General features: G+C 41.0%; 1 protein-coding gene and 1 pseudogene across 2 annotated transcripts; one reads left to right on the forward strand and one right to left on the reverse strand.

Annotated features, from left to right (window-relative positions):
• Positions 1–4,804: 4,804 nt before the first annotated feature.
• Positions 4,805–16,044, forward strand: LOC110196300 (uncharacterized). 2 transcript variants are annotated; one of them, XM_078149275.1, is made up of 5 exons: positions 4,805–5,024; positions 5,670–5,758; positions 8,226–8,352; positions 9,098–9,193; positions 14,517–16,044. In XM_078149275.1, exons 2-5 carry the CDS (start codon positions 5,726–5,728, stop codon positions 15,962–15,964), a joined length of 1,704 nt encoding a protein of 567 aa, XP_078005401.1. In that variant the 5' UTR covers positions 4,805–5,024; positions 5,670–5,725; the 3' UTR covers positions 15,965–16,044. The 2 variants fall into 2 exon arrangements, with proteins under 2 accessions (XP_078005401.1, XP_078005400.1); XM_078149274.1 differs by having other exon boundaries at positions 4,805–4,974.
• On the reverse strand, positions 13,804–14,329 carry LOC110196305 (large ribosomal subunit protein eL21 pseudogene; annotated as a pseudogene).
• Positions 16,045–16,077: the final 33 nt, after the last annotated feature.

Below are 16,077 nucleotides of genomic sequence, written 5' to 3' on the forward strand. Positions count from 1 at the left end.
TCTGCCCAATGCCGATTCCTGGGATTAGGAGAGTGACAAGTTGGCTACTAAGGGCTCTGAGGTGGGGGATGGGAGCATGCAAAGCAGGATGGCCCCTGCGGGGAAAGCTGGACTTTAGATGCTGAGTTTATTTCTATGGCTCATGACTTAGGAAGCTCTTCTTCCCATGTCCCCTGTCACACCATAGAAGAATATTCACACTCAGGGGTGTGTGTTGCCCTTAATGGCTAATGAAACAGAATCACTTCACTTTCCAGCCCTTTCATCTCCTCAGGCTCAAAAGATATTGACTATCTGTGCTTCTGTAGGAAGGGAGAAAGTATGGCCTGGGATTTTTTGTTTACTTCCTTATTTATCATGGGAATTCACTGTTCCTCTAGTCAAAAGGGTTCATGCATTGTCTCCTAAGTGTGTCAGAAGCATTCCCACCACACCTCCTTTGCTCACTCCCACCAACTGAACACTATCTTTCCCACTAAAATATATCTTAAATATAAAAGCCATGTTCATGGAACTTAAAGGAAGAGGTTACAGGCAAAAACCTTCTTTATTCCATTGGAGGAAAGAAACTAGACAAGTGTGCCTGGGTCTGCTCTAGGACTGAGAAGACCCAAGGCAGAGAGGCTAAGCCTTGATGTAGATACATACGTGTGGCTAGACAAAGAATCAATCAGTGAGTTGTAACAGCAGCAGTCAGTGTTTACCCAGTGACAAAAAATCCATACATAGCAGGGCTTCATGACTGGCATGTGGTTCCTACTGGTGGCTGGCCCACCTCAGGGACCTCTAGTTGTGTGATTTAGCTGCAAGAGAGTTCATCCAGAGGGTGAGCACAAAGGACTATTGTTTTGCCAAGCTCAGGCCACAGCTTGCTTGCTGAGCCTTAGCCCTGGAAAACAAGGTGTCTCCTAAAAATAAAAAAAGAGTGAAAAGAGGGGAGTGTTCTTGGACTGAGGATCCTGACAAGTGCTAGTTCAGTCTGTGCTTGAAGATCTCCATTGGGAGGAAACCCACCATCTCTCAATGCAATTTAATCTAACTTTTTGTCCTTCTTCTTACTCAGTCATTTCAGTCATGTCCAACTCTCCATGACCTTATTTGGGGTTTTTTTGGAACGATTTGCCATTTTCTTCTCTAGCTCATTTTTCAGGTGAAGAACCTGAGTTAAACAGGGTTAACTGATTTGCCCAGGGTCACACAGCTAAGTGTCTGAGGCCAGATCTGCCCTCATCTTCCTGAGCACAGGCTCAGCACCACATAGCTGCCCTCCTCTACCTTTTGGACAGCTCTAATTGTTAGGACGATTTCTTGACTTTAACCTAAATTGACCACTTTGCACCACTGCCCACTCACTGTTCCTGCTTTTGCCCCCTGGGACCAAACAGGAAACGTTTAATCCCCTTTCTACATGAGACCTTCCTAGTCTTAAAGAGAAAACAAAATAAAAATAGAAGTGGAGAAGATCGTCACTGTGTTGTTAGTTACCATCACTTCTCTTCTTTGAGCTTTCTTTTTTCCCCAATATGACTAAACAACAACAAAAAAACCACCAACCCATCTTTTCCGTCATCCTTAGTCCTCATTTCCAGCCTCAGCTTATTCTGAGTTTTAACATTCCTGATACAATTTTTCCAGGACCATACAATACTCACATATTGATTCTTTCTTATCTGGCTTCTATTGTCTGTACGTTTCTCTTTCTTCAGTCAAACCTGGTTGGTGAGTTCGCCATGGATGCACTTTAGTCTGTCCAGACAAAATTCATTTTTCTACTTGATTGGAATTTTTTCTTTCTCTCTTCAGCATTTCATCACTGAGCTTCCCCCATCTCTTTTTGGTTGACTTCCCCCTAACACAGTTTACTCCATGGGACCATACCTGTGCACCTTTCCTCTGACACACTTTAAATTACTTTCTCAAACCCTAGAGTACAGTTGATTTTTTTTTTGGTAATCTGATTTTAATGTAAAAGGTTTTGTAATATCAAAGTATACATTCTCCTATCCTGTTATTGGATATTAAAATATGTATTTTCAAATATTAGCAAAGATTCTGATCAATTTAACATGAATATACATTATCATATCAACATTACAGCTTAAGCACTTTTCATAACATTTAAAATCATTCTAACATTCCTGTGCAACTTTACATTCTGACCAAAAAAATCTTTTTGAAATATAATTTTTTACACCTACATGAAAATTCACACCACTTGTATCTTGACAGTATAGATACAAACATATGTCCAGCAATCAAACATTCCTGAATTACGTTAAGAAAAGTTTATAGGGGAGAAAATCCCACATAAATTATTTTTCAGACAAACAAAGCAGAGTGAAGGAGTTTTACTTCTAAGAATCACTTAATGCAGCAAAGTAAGAACCGTTTTTTGCTTTTTTTGGAGAAATCTTTTAACAGATTAAAAAACACCCCACAATTTTTAGAAAAACACTTTCTCTGACCTAGGGAAACAATAAAGAAATAAATAGGTGTTCATCACATAAGAGGTAAGTCAACTCTAGGATTTTGTAATTTCCACTTCAGATCATTCAAGGAGTCACACATCAGAAAAGGATGACAGAAGTGAGAAGACATTTTCAACAATTACCCCCATATCTTGTTGAAAATAAAAATCCATGGGATTTTAATAAAAATCCCTGAGACTGTGATATAAAACACATTTAATACAATACGTTTTGTAAAGCTTGCCATTTTGCCTGGGGCTGTTTCCTCCTCAAGGAATAGGTGTTATCAAATGCAGCAAATCTTGCCTCTCTGCTTTTCAAAGTAACACTATCTCAGAAGAGCCAGGGAAGACAGATACCATACCACCTCCCTTCTTTCTGAATTCTTCCTCTTCCCCTCATTGCAGATGTGGCAGATTAAATTTGTGGAATATGGCTTATACTTTCTGAGTCAATAAAGGTGTTAATTAGATTTGTTGAACTTCTTCCTCTTTTTATTCCTTGTTATAAAGCATAATTCTTTGTAAAGGAAAGTGGGCAGGGGAAGGCAATGTAAAAACAAACATATCAATAACATTTGAAAATACAACCTAGAATTTAGTGACATAATAAAAGCATTCACTGAGCCTGTGAGAACAGTTAGGTGGCACAGTCCACAGAGTGGAGTCAGCAGGATTGAGTTCAAATTTGGCCTTAAACCTTTAATAGCTCTGTGATTCAGAGCAAGTCATTTGACCTTGTTTAAAGTTCCATGTCTTCACCTCTTAAATGAGCCTGAGAAGGAAATGGCAAACAACTCCAGCATCTTTGCCAAGAAAACCACAAATGGGAACAGGAAGAATTGAACAGGACTGAACAACACTGCACCTACAATTTCCTGATTCTCTCCTCTTTTTTGAAAATTTGGACACTTCTGTTTCTTCTGTTGTTTCTCTCCTGTTATTCATGATTTTGCAAATATTACAGTCACAGGCTCAGCAACCATATCTGTCAGTTCTTTCAGGAGTAAAGGAGAAAGTAAGGGTCATTAGGTGGTGCAGGAGACCAATGACTTCAGGAGGGTGAGGCCTTGATTTGCAAGCCAATTGGCTTTAAGTGAGGCAGAGCTGTGCACCCGCCTCACTCTCACCTCCACATTCACTAGAGTCCAGTGGCAAGACATAGGTCAGGCCAGCTGGTGATGCCTCCTGATGCAGTGGGAGACCTTGGCCTTTCCCAGGTCTCGGTTCATCTGAGGCAACACCCATTCAGTAATTAAAGGCTAGACTAGTAATTGAGGCAAAAGATGGCCTAGTTTGTCTTTCACAAAAGAATCAGTCTAGGAGGGGAACACCCTCAGAGTTTCTCTATGCAGTGAATAGAGTTCTGGATGTGGAATCAGGAAGACCTAAGTCCAAATCCAAGTTCAGAAACTAGCAAGTGTGTGACCCTTGGCAAGTCACTTCACCCTAGTTTCCACATCTATAAAATGGGGGCTTATAACAGCACCTGCTTCTCTGGGTTGTCATGAGGACCAGGTGAGACAGTCCTTGTAAAGTACTTAGCTGTGCCTGGAACACAGTGAGCTCCACCTAAACGTCAGCTCTGAGTTTTATTGAGCCCATCTAGCAGACGACTGGCATTCCCCAGGCCCAGCCAAACGCTCTCCACGTCTCCTGCTTTCCGTCTGGTCAGTCTCCTTGGCAGAGAAAACGGACGCAAAGGGAGCTCTGCCTGGCTCTGCTTCTCCCCGTGTCCGTGATCCTCGTCCCACGGACCCCACACAGGGCCCGGCCCTTCTTTGATCCTCGGCTTTTCTCTGACATCGCTTTCCCAAAACACAGCCCAGGCCAAAGCAAAGCCTTCCGTCGTCCCGCGGTCCCAGCTGATGACCAGAACCTTCTTGACCTCTCCTGCTGCCCCGGGCCCACTCGTGTCCTGCTCCTCCTGGAAGCCCCAGGGGGCTGAGCGAGCCTTCCGGGCATCCCGCCCCAGCCCGTGGTCTCCCTCCTCAGAGCCATGGCTTCCCTGCGAATTTGCGTCACTTCCTGCGCGAAGATGCTGGTGCACAGAAACATTTCATTAGAGTCGCGGCCTGTGGTGACTGGCTGCCGGAGTAGGAGAGACTGCGGGCTGGACGACCCTTGGAGGAGCCCCAAGGCCCCTCGAGGTCTAGGACCCCACGCCTGGTGACTCTCTGTGAGCTCTGGCGCTGTGAAGACCACGCAGGAGATGAGGGGAGGAGCGGAGAGGGCGGGGCTCCTGGGAGGAAGGGCGGGGCAGGGAGGGAGGCAAGACCAAGTTCCAGGCCGGGGGAGGGGCCAAGCATCAGGCATGCGCAGAAGGCGCCTCAGCCTCCAGACTACGATTGCCAGAACGCCATGCTCGCCTCACGGGCATTTTCAAAGCTCAAGGGCGGGAAGGGCTTCCTTCTTAGGACGACACTTCCGCTTCCTCTTTTCTCCGCCTCTTCAACGTTCGCTGGTTCCCGCTTTCCCTTCTCTGTCCTGGACTGAACTGTGACGGGGTGAGCGGGGCCGAGAGCGGGGCCAGGCCCAGGCAGAGCAGGCTGCGGGGGTGCGGCAGGGTCGGAGCACCGGGGGCTGGCTGGGGAGCACCCGGAGAATGGGAGGGGCGTCCACTAGAGAAGGCAGGAAGCCCCCAAGGGGCTCCCAGGGGTGTGGGGGCGGCCCCTGCTCAGGGGTCGGGCGGGGGTTGGAGGCCGACCAGGCTGAGGCTGAGCCTGGGGGCGGGGTCTAATCCTCCTTGGGTCACTCTCGCATCTCGTGACCCTGGTCAGGGCCTGCCCCTCCAGCCCTCAGGCCTTGCCCTGTGCCCAGAGCCCCAGGGAACGTGCCCCCGGTGTGTGTGCCTGGTCCTCAGTGCGGATTTCCCGTGGCCTCATCTCCTCCTCCCAGCATCCTCCTGGGGGCCCCTTCTCTGGGAAGCCTTCCCTGATGCTGCCGGGGCCCCGTGCCTTCCCGTGCTGGAAGGGTCACCTGTCTGTCCTGTAGTTTGTCTCTAAAGAGATGCTGGCCCCAAGACAGAACCCCCCCCCCCCGGAGAGAAATGACCGTATCCTACTGGCCCCCTCCCAGCATCTTCCCCAGCCCCTGATTCCCTCCCTGATCTCCCCGTAGTGGAGAAGTAGGAATGTCTGGTCTGAGCAGGGCAGACCCCCAGCGTGACCCCTCACTCTCCTGCTTCTCCTTTCCTCCCCAGCTCTACCTTCTGTGGCCTCTGCTGTGCCCCAGGAGGACAGCCTGGAGGAAGAGGGAATGGCTTCTGCCCTGACAGCCAGGCCCGGGAAGGTGAGTGACACTTGCAGCTTTCCCGAAATAGCATCTCGGGCCAGAGACTGTGGGATAGGTGTCTTTCTCCTGTACTGTAATACTAGGAATTGTGCGCATCAGAGAATCCTATTTAGAACTAAATGATAGCATAGAGACTGATTTATTTTCTCCCCCACAAAAAAGGGCCATACATTTCCTTTGTGGTTGTTTGGTTTTTTTTAATTTTGTGTTTCAAATTCTTATGCACCTCTTACCCACCTTCCAGTTCTTTCCCCCACTCACTGAGAAGAATAGGACACCCATTTTCCGTGTGAGGTAATGCAAAACATTTCCCTGTTGGCCCTGGTGCAAAAAAAAAAAATTGAAGGAAAATGAAAGTGAAGCAGAATTTGCTTTAATGTGCAGTCAAAGTTCATCAGTTTTCTAGTCATATTTTCTAATTTGTCCTTTGGAATTTTCATGTATCATTTTAATATTACATAAGGTGTTTGAAAATACGGAAAAAGAAAACCTTGTACTGAATTCTTTCAACAAAGAAAGATGTTACCTAAAACAGTGAGTGATTACAGCACCATTTCATAAAGCTTTTTCATTATGAGATTGAAGTTATTTAAGGCATTCATGTTTGGTTCAAAATTAAGAAAACTATTGACATAGTGGACTATATTCATAATATAAACAATAAACAGAATATGGTTATGGTTATATGGGTAGATGTAGATAAGGCTGACAAGATACAATACCTATTCCTTTCCTCCCCCTCTTTACCCCCTTCAGCAGTGGAGGTTAATTGACTTCCCCAGAGTCCTACAGCTAGTAAATGTCAAGTGTCTGAGGCCTAATTTGGAGTCAGTTCCTCCTGACTCCAGTGCTGGAATTCTGTCCCCTTTGCCACCTAGCTGCCCACCTATTCCTCTTGAAAATATAAAGGGTAGGAATGAAGGGAAATGAGGGTTCTCAGAGGTTCCCCCTCACAGTCATCAATTTGGCAGAATTGACAGCAAAGTAAAATGACAAATTCTAGATCACCCCTGGGAGAACAAGTACATTAACATGCCCTTGATGGTTGTATTTTTTTGTGAGTCCTCTTCTAGAAAATGACATCTGGATGATGATGCCATGACTTGCAAATGACTTGCGGTGTGGAAAGGTGACTGGTCTCACTTTCTCCTCCTGAGCCACCTCAGTCCAGTGGCAAGATAGAGATCAGGAAGAGTGGAGGTGGCCCAGGATGCAGTGGGAGACCTTGGCCTTTTGAAGCTAAGGTCTATTAGGAGTCCTCGCTTGGAGTGAGGCAAAGCCCTATTCAGTGATTAAGGCTGGTTTAGAAAGGTGGGGAGGAATGGCCCCTTTTATCTAACAAAAAGTAAGTAAATAAAATCAGTCTGGGAGGGGAAGACCCTCAGGGTTTCTGGTCAAAACAAAGAATTTTTATTTACTTAGTAAACTGGCTACTGGAGCCCCAAAGGATGACCACCTAGTGGGCTTGGGCTGAGACCTATTGTTGACCAGCCCAAGAGAGCCTGAGTGAATTGGGTTTAAGGCATGGTCTTTAAGAAAGAAATCTAACCAGTAAATGCCAAGGGCATGATAGCTCACTTAGACCAAGGGAGAGGTTTGGAGGTAAGGGAGAGGAGGAGAAGAAAGAGCCGAGTTTTCCCAAGTGGAACTGGCCAGTTGGGTCCCCAGATGGGCAGCTCAGACTACTCACAGGTGGTTTGTCCTTCATTCTGGAAGAGGGACCAAGTCATGAGGAAGATGATGCCATGACTTGCAAATGAATTGGATTTAAGTGAGGGTGAACTGTACAAGGTCACCAGGCTCCTCAAGAGCCATTTGAGTCCAGTGGCAAGATAGAGATCCTGAAGATCACTCCTTATGGTAGGCTTACAAGCTTGTTGACTAGATTAGTTGTGATTGCACAACTAGCTTCAGGGCATTTGCCTTGATTGTGGCCACTCCTGAAAAATGTGTATCCAGTCCCCACTTCAGTAAGCTGGCCTTTATTTCCCAGCCTTGTTTGACTCAGGGCTGCTGTTCGGATTCCATACCTGCTGGGTCCTCTTGCAACAAGAGCTGTTCCTCTTTCAGGTCAGCTGGATTTTTTGTTGTCTATAAATGTGCACACAGTCCATGATCGTTACTTAAGGGTCTCTAAACAACAGGTGAAGGTGTGCTGGTTTCCCAGCCACAAAGGGCTAGGTTCAAATAATGCAGTAAGGTTTTCAACCCATTCTCACAATTGAAAAAATTTTTCTCAGAACGCAAATTTGACCAGACCTATAATTGAAAAGGAAAAGAACTGAGCTACCCCCAGAATTGAGTCACAAAATGGAGTGAGTGTGATTGACTCAATTGCCTCAATTCCCTGTACCATTTGCTGTCCTAATGCCTTGCATTCTGTCACCCTGCTGGCAAGCAGTTTACATTTGAACTTTATAGCAGAGCTATATATGGGTAAGCACCAATGTTTTTATTATTTCAGGAATCAGTGACTTTCAAGGATGTGGCTGTGGAATTCACCCGGGAGGAGTGGATACAATTGGACCCATCTCAGAAAAAGTTGTACAGAGATGTGATGCTGGAAAACTATAGGAACTTGGTCTCTTTGGGTAAGAACAGCTACCCCTTTGGAGTCTGGATATATACTATGACAACTTTCAAGACTTTGACAGTTATTCTTTGACATACAAGAGGAAACTATTCCTGATCCTTTTGTAGCAAAGAGACAGATTACTTGTACTACCTATTTCCAAGGAAAAGGTCTTTGCTTACTATGCCTGGAAATTGATTTCTTGATTTGTTGTTATTCTTGAGAATGTATCTTCCCCTCTCTGTTGCTTCAAATCCAAGAATGTCTTTTTAATCCCAATATAGGTTTCATTATACACAAGTCTTCCTACTGTCAAAGCAGAGAATGAGTCAAATGGAGAATTTTTTCCTAAGTCCTACTCAGTAATCCATTCTACCATAATATAAAATATCCTTCAGTGGTACTTTGTAGTATCCTTGGGGTCTTCCTGGCATACCTACCTTTTTCCCCAAGAGGACTTAAATTACTTTTGAATTCTTAAGTTTTGTGGATGCATTTTCAAAAATGTAATTTCTCCTCCTCTTGACACCTTAAAGAGAAAAAAAAGAAAACCTTGCTTCTCCCTCGGCCCTGAGCTCCCCGCATTTGAAAAATAAAAGTCTCCAACAAAATCAGCTAACACAGTGCCCTTGGTAGTTTAAAATACATTGAGCGCCCTTGTTCCCCTCCCTTTCTTCTAGGAGTTGGGAGGGATATTTCATCTTTCTCTTCTATGATGGAACTCTGAAATAACTCCCTAGAACTTTTTCATTTTCAATGAACAGGGTTTGCAGTTTCCAAACCAGATGTGATCTACCAGTTGGAAAGGAAGGAAGCATCTTGGATGCCAGAGGCAGATATTCCAAGAAGCAGCTGTCCAGGTGACTACATAAAAACCAAGCAGATGGGTCATTGCAGAATAGTGATCTGTTGATCATTTTAGGTCAAAGCTCTTGTAAAATGTTGAACACAGTGGCCTATCAAAGCTTCTCATACCTGTTGAGAATAGCTGAGATTTTCATACTTCATTTTTTACCTCAAGAAGTTACTTTTTTAATCTGTTTCTTTACTAAAATGTACCTCCACCCTGAAAGAAAGTTGTTACCTTTGTATAGGGCAGGTATTCCTCTTCTGTTAATTGAAGGTTATCTTCTCTTAAGCAGGCATTCTCCTGCCTCACTTGCATGAATTCATTTTCCTTTTTTAAGTATATTACTGAAGATATTACGTAATGTGGTTTTTTTTTACATCTTAGTTCTCTTCTGATATTTTCTTTTTTATAATGTTGCTTTGCTGATGTTACTTTTTAAAATATTTAATCCTCACCCAATTCCCCTTTCTGAAGTCTGTGGTGTTAATTACACTTTTAAATTATGTTTATAAAGGCATAGTGGTAAGTTTATTAGACGGGAGTTGTTTAGCTATAAGGCCATCATTGGACCTATAGTGTTTCAGTATTTTGCTGTTTTACAAATAGCTGTTGTGAAAATTTTTACTGAGTGTGCCTTGTTTGTTGTCAGTAACATATTGAGGATGCAAACCTAGTACTGGTACTATTGGGTCAAAGGATGTGAACAGTTTTGTAGCTCTAGCTGAAATTGCTATTCCTTTTCAGAAAAAAAGGCAGCAGTAGCTTAATATGTAGGTATTTGAAAATAATTGCTAAAATTTATATTTTTGGTTTTTTTTCCCTTCATTATTTATTTTGAGTTTCTAACATTCAATTTCCAATTCTTGGCCACCAGATAAAGAGCTGCTATGAATATTTTTGTACATGTGAGTCATTATCCTGTTTTTAGGATCTCATTGGAATATAGACCTAGAAGTGATATCGCTGAGTCAAAGGGTATGCCCATTTTTATAGCCCTTTGGACATAGTTCCAAACTGTTCTCCAGAATGGTTGGATCATTTCACAACTCCACCAGCAATGCCTTAGTGTTCCAATTTTCCACATTTTCTCCATTTGTCATTGTCCTGTTTTGTCATGTTAGCCAATATAACCCGTGTGATGTGGTATGTCAGATGATTTTGATTTGCATTTCTCTAATCAATAGTCATTTAGAACATTTTTTCATGTGAGGGCAGATAGCTGTAGTTTCTTGCTGTGAAAATTGCCTGCTCATATCCTTTGACCATTTATCAGTTGGGGGATGCTTTGTATTCTTAAGAATTTAACTTCATTCTCTTTATATTTTAGAAACAAGGCCCTTATCAGAGACACTGTTACAATTCTTTCCCAGTTTTCTACTTCCCTCTTAATCTTGGATGCATTGGCTTTGTTTGCACAAAAATTTTTCAATTTAATGTAATGAAAATTATCCATTTTGTATTTCATAATATTCTCTGTCTCTCGTTTTGTTATAAATTCCTCCCTTCTTCATACATCTGAAAGGTAAACTATTTCTTGCTCTTTTAGTTTGCTTACAGCATCAGCCTTTATATCTAAATCCTATAGCCATTTTGACCTTATCTTGGTATATGGTGTAAGATGTTGGTCTATGCCCAGTTTCTGCCATACTGTAAAGCTAACCACAAAATAAATAAGAAAGAAGTTGAGGACATCAGTAGAATTTTAGAGAAGTTAAATATGGTTGATCTCCGGTGAAAACTGAATGGGGACAGAAAGGAAAATACCTTTTTCTCCATGGTATGGCACCTCCGCAGATATTGACCCTGTACTAGGGCATAAAAACTTCACAGTCCGTTGCAGAAAGGCAGAAATAGTCAATTTGTCCTTTTCAGATGACGATGCAATAAAAATTACAGGTAAAAAAAGGCTATGGAAGATAGACTAAAAATTAATTGGAAATTAAATAATCTAATGCTAAACAGTGAGTGGGTCAAACAACAAATCATAGAAACAATCAATAACTTCATCCAAGAGAATGACAATTATGAGACAACATATCAAAACTTATGGGATGCAGTGAAAGCTGTCCTTAGGAGAAGTTTTATATCTCTAAATGCTTACATGAATAGAGAAAGAAGAGATCAGTGAATTGGGCATGCAATAAAAAAGCTAGAAAAAGAACAAATTGAACATTCTTAAATACCAAAGTAGAAATTGTGAAAACCATAGGAGTGATTAATAAAATTGAAATTAAGAAAACTATTGCATGAATAAGTAAAACTAAGAGCTCCTTTTATGAAAGAAAAAAAAAACAAATAATAAAATCGATAAGTTTTTGGTTAGTTTGATTTAAAAAAAGAAAGAAGAGGGGCAGCTAGGTGGTGCAGTAGATAGTGCACCTGCCATGTAGTCAGCAGGCCCTGAATTAAAATCTGGCCTCAGACACATAATACTCACCAGCTGTGTGACTCTGAGCAAGTTACTTAACCCCAATTGCCTCACCAAAAGAAAAAAAAAGAAAAAAGAAAACCACATTAGCAGCATCAGAAATCAAAAGGGTGAATTTACCACCAATGAAGAGGAAATGAAAACAATAATCAGGAGGTTTTTTGCCCAACTGACAATCTTAGTGAAAGGGATGAATGTTTACAAAAATACACATTGCCCAGGTTAACAGTAAAGGAAATAAAATACTTAACCCCATTACAGAAAAAGAAATTGAAGAAGCCATCAATGCACTCCCTAAGAAAACTCCAGGGCCACATGGATTAATGAGTTAATTCTATCAAACATTTAAAGAACAGCTAATTCCTATACTATGTAAATTATTTGGGAAAAAAGGCAAAGAAGGAGGGTTGGAAAATACGTTTTATGATACAAATATGATGCTGAAAGAGCCAAAACTAAGAAAGACTATTATAGACCAATTTCCCTAATGAATATTGAGCCAAAAGGTATAAATAAAATGTTAGCAAAGAAATTCCAACAAATTATCTCAAAGATAATACACTATGACCAGGTAGGATTTATACCAGGAATGCAGGGCTCTTTCAATATCAGGAAAACTATCACCATAATTGACCATATAAACAAGAAAACTAACAAAGCATGTGATTATCTCAACAGATGCCAAAAAAGCTTTTGACAAACTATAACACCCATTCCTATTAAAAGCACTACAATGTGTTTTTCAATTCTCACTAGAGTTTTTCCTCTCCTTAGGAACAACTGGAATAAATGGAGTCTTGCTTAAAATGATAGCATCTATCAGAAACAATGAGCAAGTATATGTAATGGGGATAAGCTAGAAGCATTTTCAGAAAGATAGTGAGTGAACCAAGGATGTCCATTATTACCACTGTTATTCAATATTGTGTTAGACATGTTAGCTTTAGCAGTTAGAGAAGCAAAAGAAATTGGAATAGGCAAAGAAGAAACAAAGCTATCAGTCTTTGCAGATGATATGGTGATATATTTAGAGAATCAAGTAAAAAATTACTTGAAATAACAAACAAGTTTAGCAGAGTTGCAGCATATAAAATAAACCCTCACAAATCACATGCATTTCTGTATATTATTAACAAAGCCTAACAGCAAGAGATAGAAAAATTCCATTTAAAATTGCTGTAGACATTATAAAATATTTTGGAGTCTACCTGCCGAAACAAAATCCGGAACTATATGAACACAATTGCAAAATGCTTTTCACACCAATAAAGTCAGATCTAAATAACGGGTAAAATATCAGTTGCTCCTTGTTAAGCCAAGCTAATATAATAAAAATGAGAATTCTACCTAAATTTTTTTACTTATTCAGTACCATACCAATCAAACGACCAAACAGTTATTTTATAGAACTATCAAAAACAATAACAAAATTCATCTGGAAGAACAAAAAGTCCAGAATATCAAAGGAACTGATGAAAAGAAATGCAGAGGAAGGTGGCCTAACTGTACCAGATCTTAAATTGTATTATAAAGCAGCAATCATCAAAACTACATGGTAGTGACTAAAAGAGAGTGGTGGATCAGTGGAATAGGTTAGGCATGCAAGATAACAATAGTCAATGACTATACTAATGTACAATTTGATAAATCTAAAGACCCCAGCTTCTGGGATATGCAATCACTATTTAACAAAAACTGAAAATAATGTATGGCAGTGCCCAAAATTTATCATTTTTAAAGTTTCTTTGCTAATAATTTCACTTGTCAAAAACACTTGTCTGTTTTACTCTTAAGAATTTCAGTCAATCCCTTACAAAGTAGTTATGTTGGATTTTTAGAGAAAATATTTGCAAGGCAATGATTGTCACATTTTTCCCCTCATATTTCTTTATTCTGTTTACTTCATGTGTCTTTCTCTTCCTCACTTTAAACTCAATGCTCTGTTTTCTTTCTGTTCAGTCTTTTCCTGTTTTCACCTCAAATGGTAAGGTTACATTTGCAGTTTCTCAAAGTCATCTATGTTTTTCTGAATAGTTTTATTCTCTTCAAATGTAAGCCAATTAAAGTAGAGTTAAGGGTTTATTTATCCCTCCAGGTAATTTTATCCTCAATCAAATCATTTGCATATTACTTCTGAATCATCAGACTTTTTTTTTTAACCCAAGAATTTTTTGTTTTTATTTTACAGCCATTTATGCCATGAATTCATAGGGGATCAGTTCCAATAGCTCAGGTTCCTTACCATTGGTTCTCACAAAGTGTACTTCTCTGGGTGGAGCAGGTTGGCACTTCAGTTGAACCCAAGTGCCTTTTTGTTTGACTTCCTTCTTCTTCTGATCATTTTCCTTTACCCGCTTCAGGAAGCTATCTCTGCTTTTGGAATGCTTAATATGCTCAATGCGAACATTAATTCTCTTGGCTAGAATCTTGCCCTGTTTGTTTACAACAACGCCGACAGCATGTTGAGTAACATTATAGACCCTTCCGGTCCTGCCATGGTAACATTTGTGGGGCATTCCCTGCTGAACTGTGCCCATACCCTTGATATCTACAATATCACCTTTCTTGTATATTCGCATATACGTAGCCAGAGGGACAACACCATGTTTTCGAAAGGGCCTAGAAAACATGTATCGAGTCCCTATCCTTTTTCCTTTTCTGTTCGTCATTTTGGCGACTCACTCCAATGCTCTCTCTCGAGCTTCCCTGGAAAGGAAATAATACGCCGCCCATGTCGAGTCATCATACTTTCAAATAAGATACATTAATTCTTAGTGAAGAAGTAGTGATACTATCCTTCTCAAGTGAGAAGGCAAGAGAATGGCACTAAAACCTTTGAGGAGCTAAGAATCTTGGGAAAGGGTAAAAAAGGCAGGGTTAATCAGCTCTTTATTCTTCCTTTCAGAGAGCAGAAAATTTACTGGAGATAAACTTCTTGAATATATTGAATATGGGAAGATTTTTAGGAGCAAGGAGCATCTTGCTGTGCATCAGAGAATTTGTACTGGAGAGAAACCTTATGAATGTAGTGAATGTGGAAAGGCCTTCAGGAACAAGAAGCACCTTGCTCGACATCAGAGAATTCATACTAGAGAGAAACCTTATGAATGCAGTGAATGTGGGAAGGCTTGCAGGGATAAGACACAACTTACATTGCATCACAGAATTCACACTGGAGAGAAACCTTATGAATGTAGTGAATGTGGAAAGGCCTTCAGAAGTAAGACACAACTTACTGTGCATTGGAGAGTTCATACTGGTGAGAAACCATATGAATGTAGTACATGTGGAAAAGCATTCAGATATAAGACACAACATACATTGCATCACAGAATTCATACTGAAAAGAATCCTTATGAATGTACTGAATGTGGGAAGGTCTTCAGGAGTAATTTAAAACTAAGAGTGCATCACAGAATTCATACTGGAAGCATTCTTTATGAATGTAAGGAGTGTGGCAAGGCTTTTCTTTGCAAGTCAGAACTTACTAGACATCAAAGAATTCATACTGGAGAGAAACCTTATGAATGTGTTCAATGTAGAAAGGCTTTCTTCAGAAAGCTAGAGCTTACTGTGCATCAAAGAATTCATACTGGAGAGAAACCTTATGAATGTAGGAAATGTGGAAAGGCCTTTAGAAGAAAGGACCATCTTCGTGGTCATCAGAGGATTCATACTGGTGAGTTGAGTTATGGATACAATGAGCATGGGGAGGGTTTCCACTGCAGCTCAGATATTACTCTACATCAAAAAATTAGTACTGGAGAGAAATCCTATGAATGTGGTGAATGTGGAAGGGCCTTCCGGGATAAGACAGAACTTGCAGTGCATCACAGAATTCATACTGGAGAAAAACCTTATGAATGTAGTAAATGTGGAAAGGCCTTCAGGAGGAAGTCACATCTTACTGATCATCAGAGAATTCATACCGGTGAGATGCGTTTTGAATGTAAGGAATGTGGGAAGGGTTTTATCTACAACTCAGAGCTTGTTGTACATCACAGAATTCATACTGGAGAGAAACCTTATCAATGTAGTGAATGTATGAAGGCCTTCAGGAGCAATAAGCTCCTTTCTCTGCATCAGAGAATTCATAGTGGAGAGAAACGTTATCATTGTAGTGAATGTGGAATGGCCTTCAGATATAAGATACAACTTACAGTACATCAGAGAATTCATACTGGAGAGAAACCTTATGAATGTAGTGAATGTAGAAAGGCCTTCAGGGATAAGACACAACTTAAAATACATCAGAGAATTCATACTGGGGACAAACCCTATGAATGTAGGAAATGTGGAAGGGCCTTCAAGAGGAAGGACCATCTTAGTAGTCATCAGAGAATTCATACTTGAGAGTTATGAATATAAGGAGTGTGGCAAAGGTTTCCACTACAACACAGATCTTACTCTGCATCAAAAAATTCATACTGGAGAGAAACTTTATGAATATAATAAATTTGGAAAGG

The sequence above is a fragment of the Phascolarctos cinereus genome, unplaced genomic scaffold, assembly GCF_003287225.1.
Source record: "Phascolarctos cinereus isolate Bilbo 61053 unplaced genomic scaffold, phaCin_HiC Scaffold_2;HRSCAF=192, whole genome shotgun sequence".
Lineage (NCBI taxonomy): Eukaryota > Metazoa > Chordata > Mammalia > Diprotodontia > Phascolarctidae > Phascolarctos > Phascolarctos cinereus.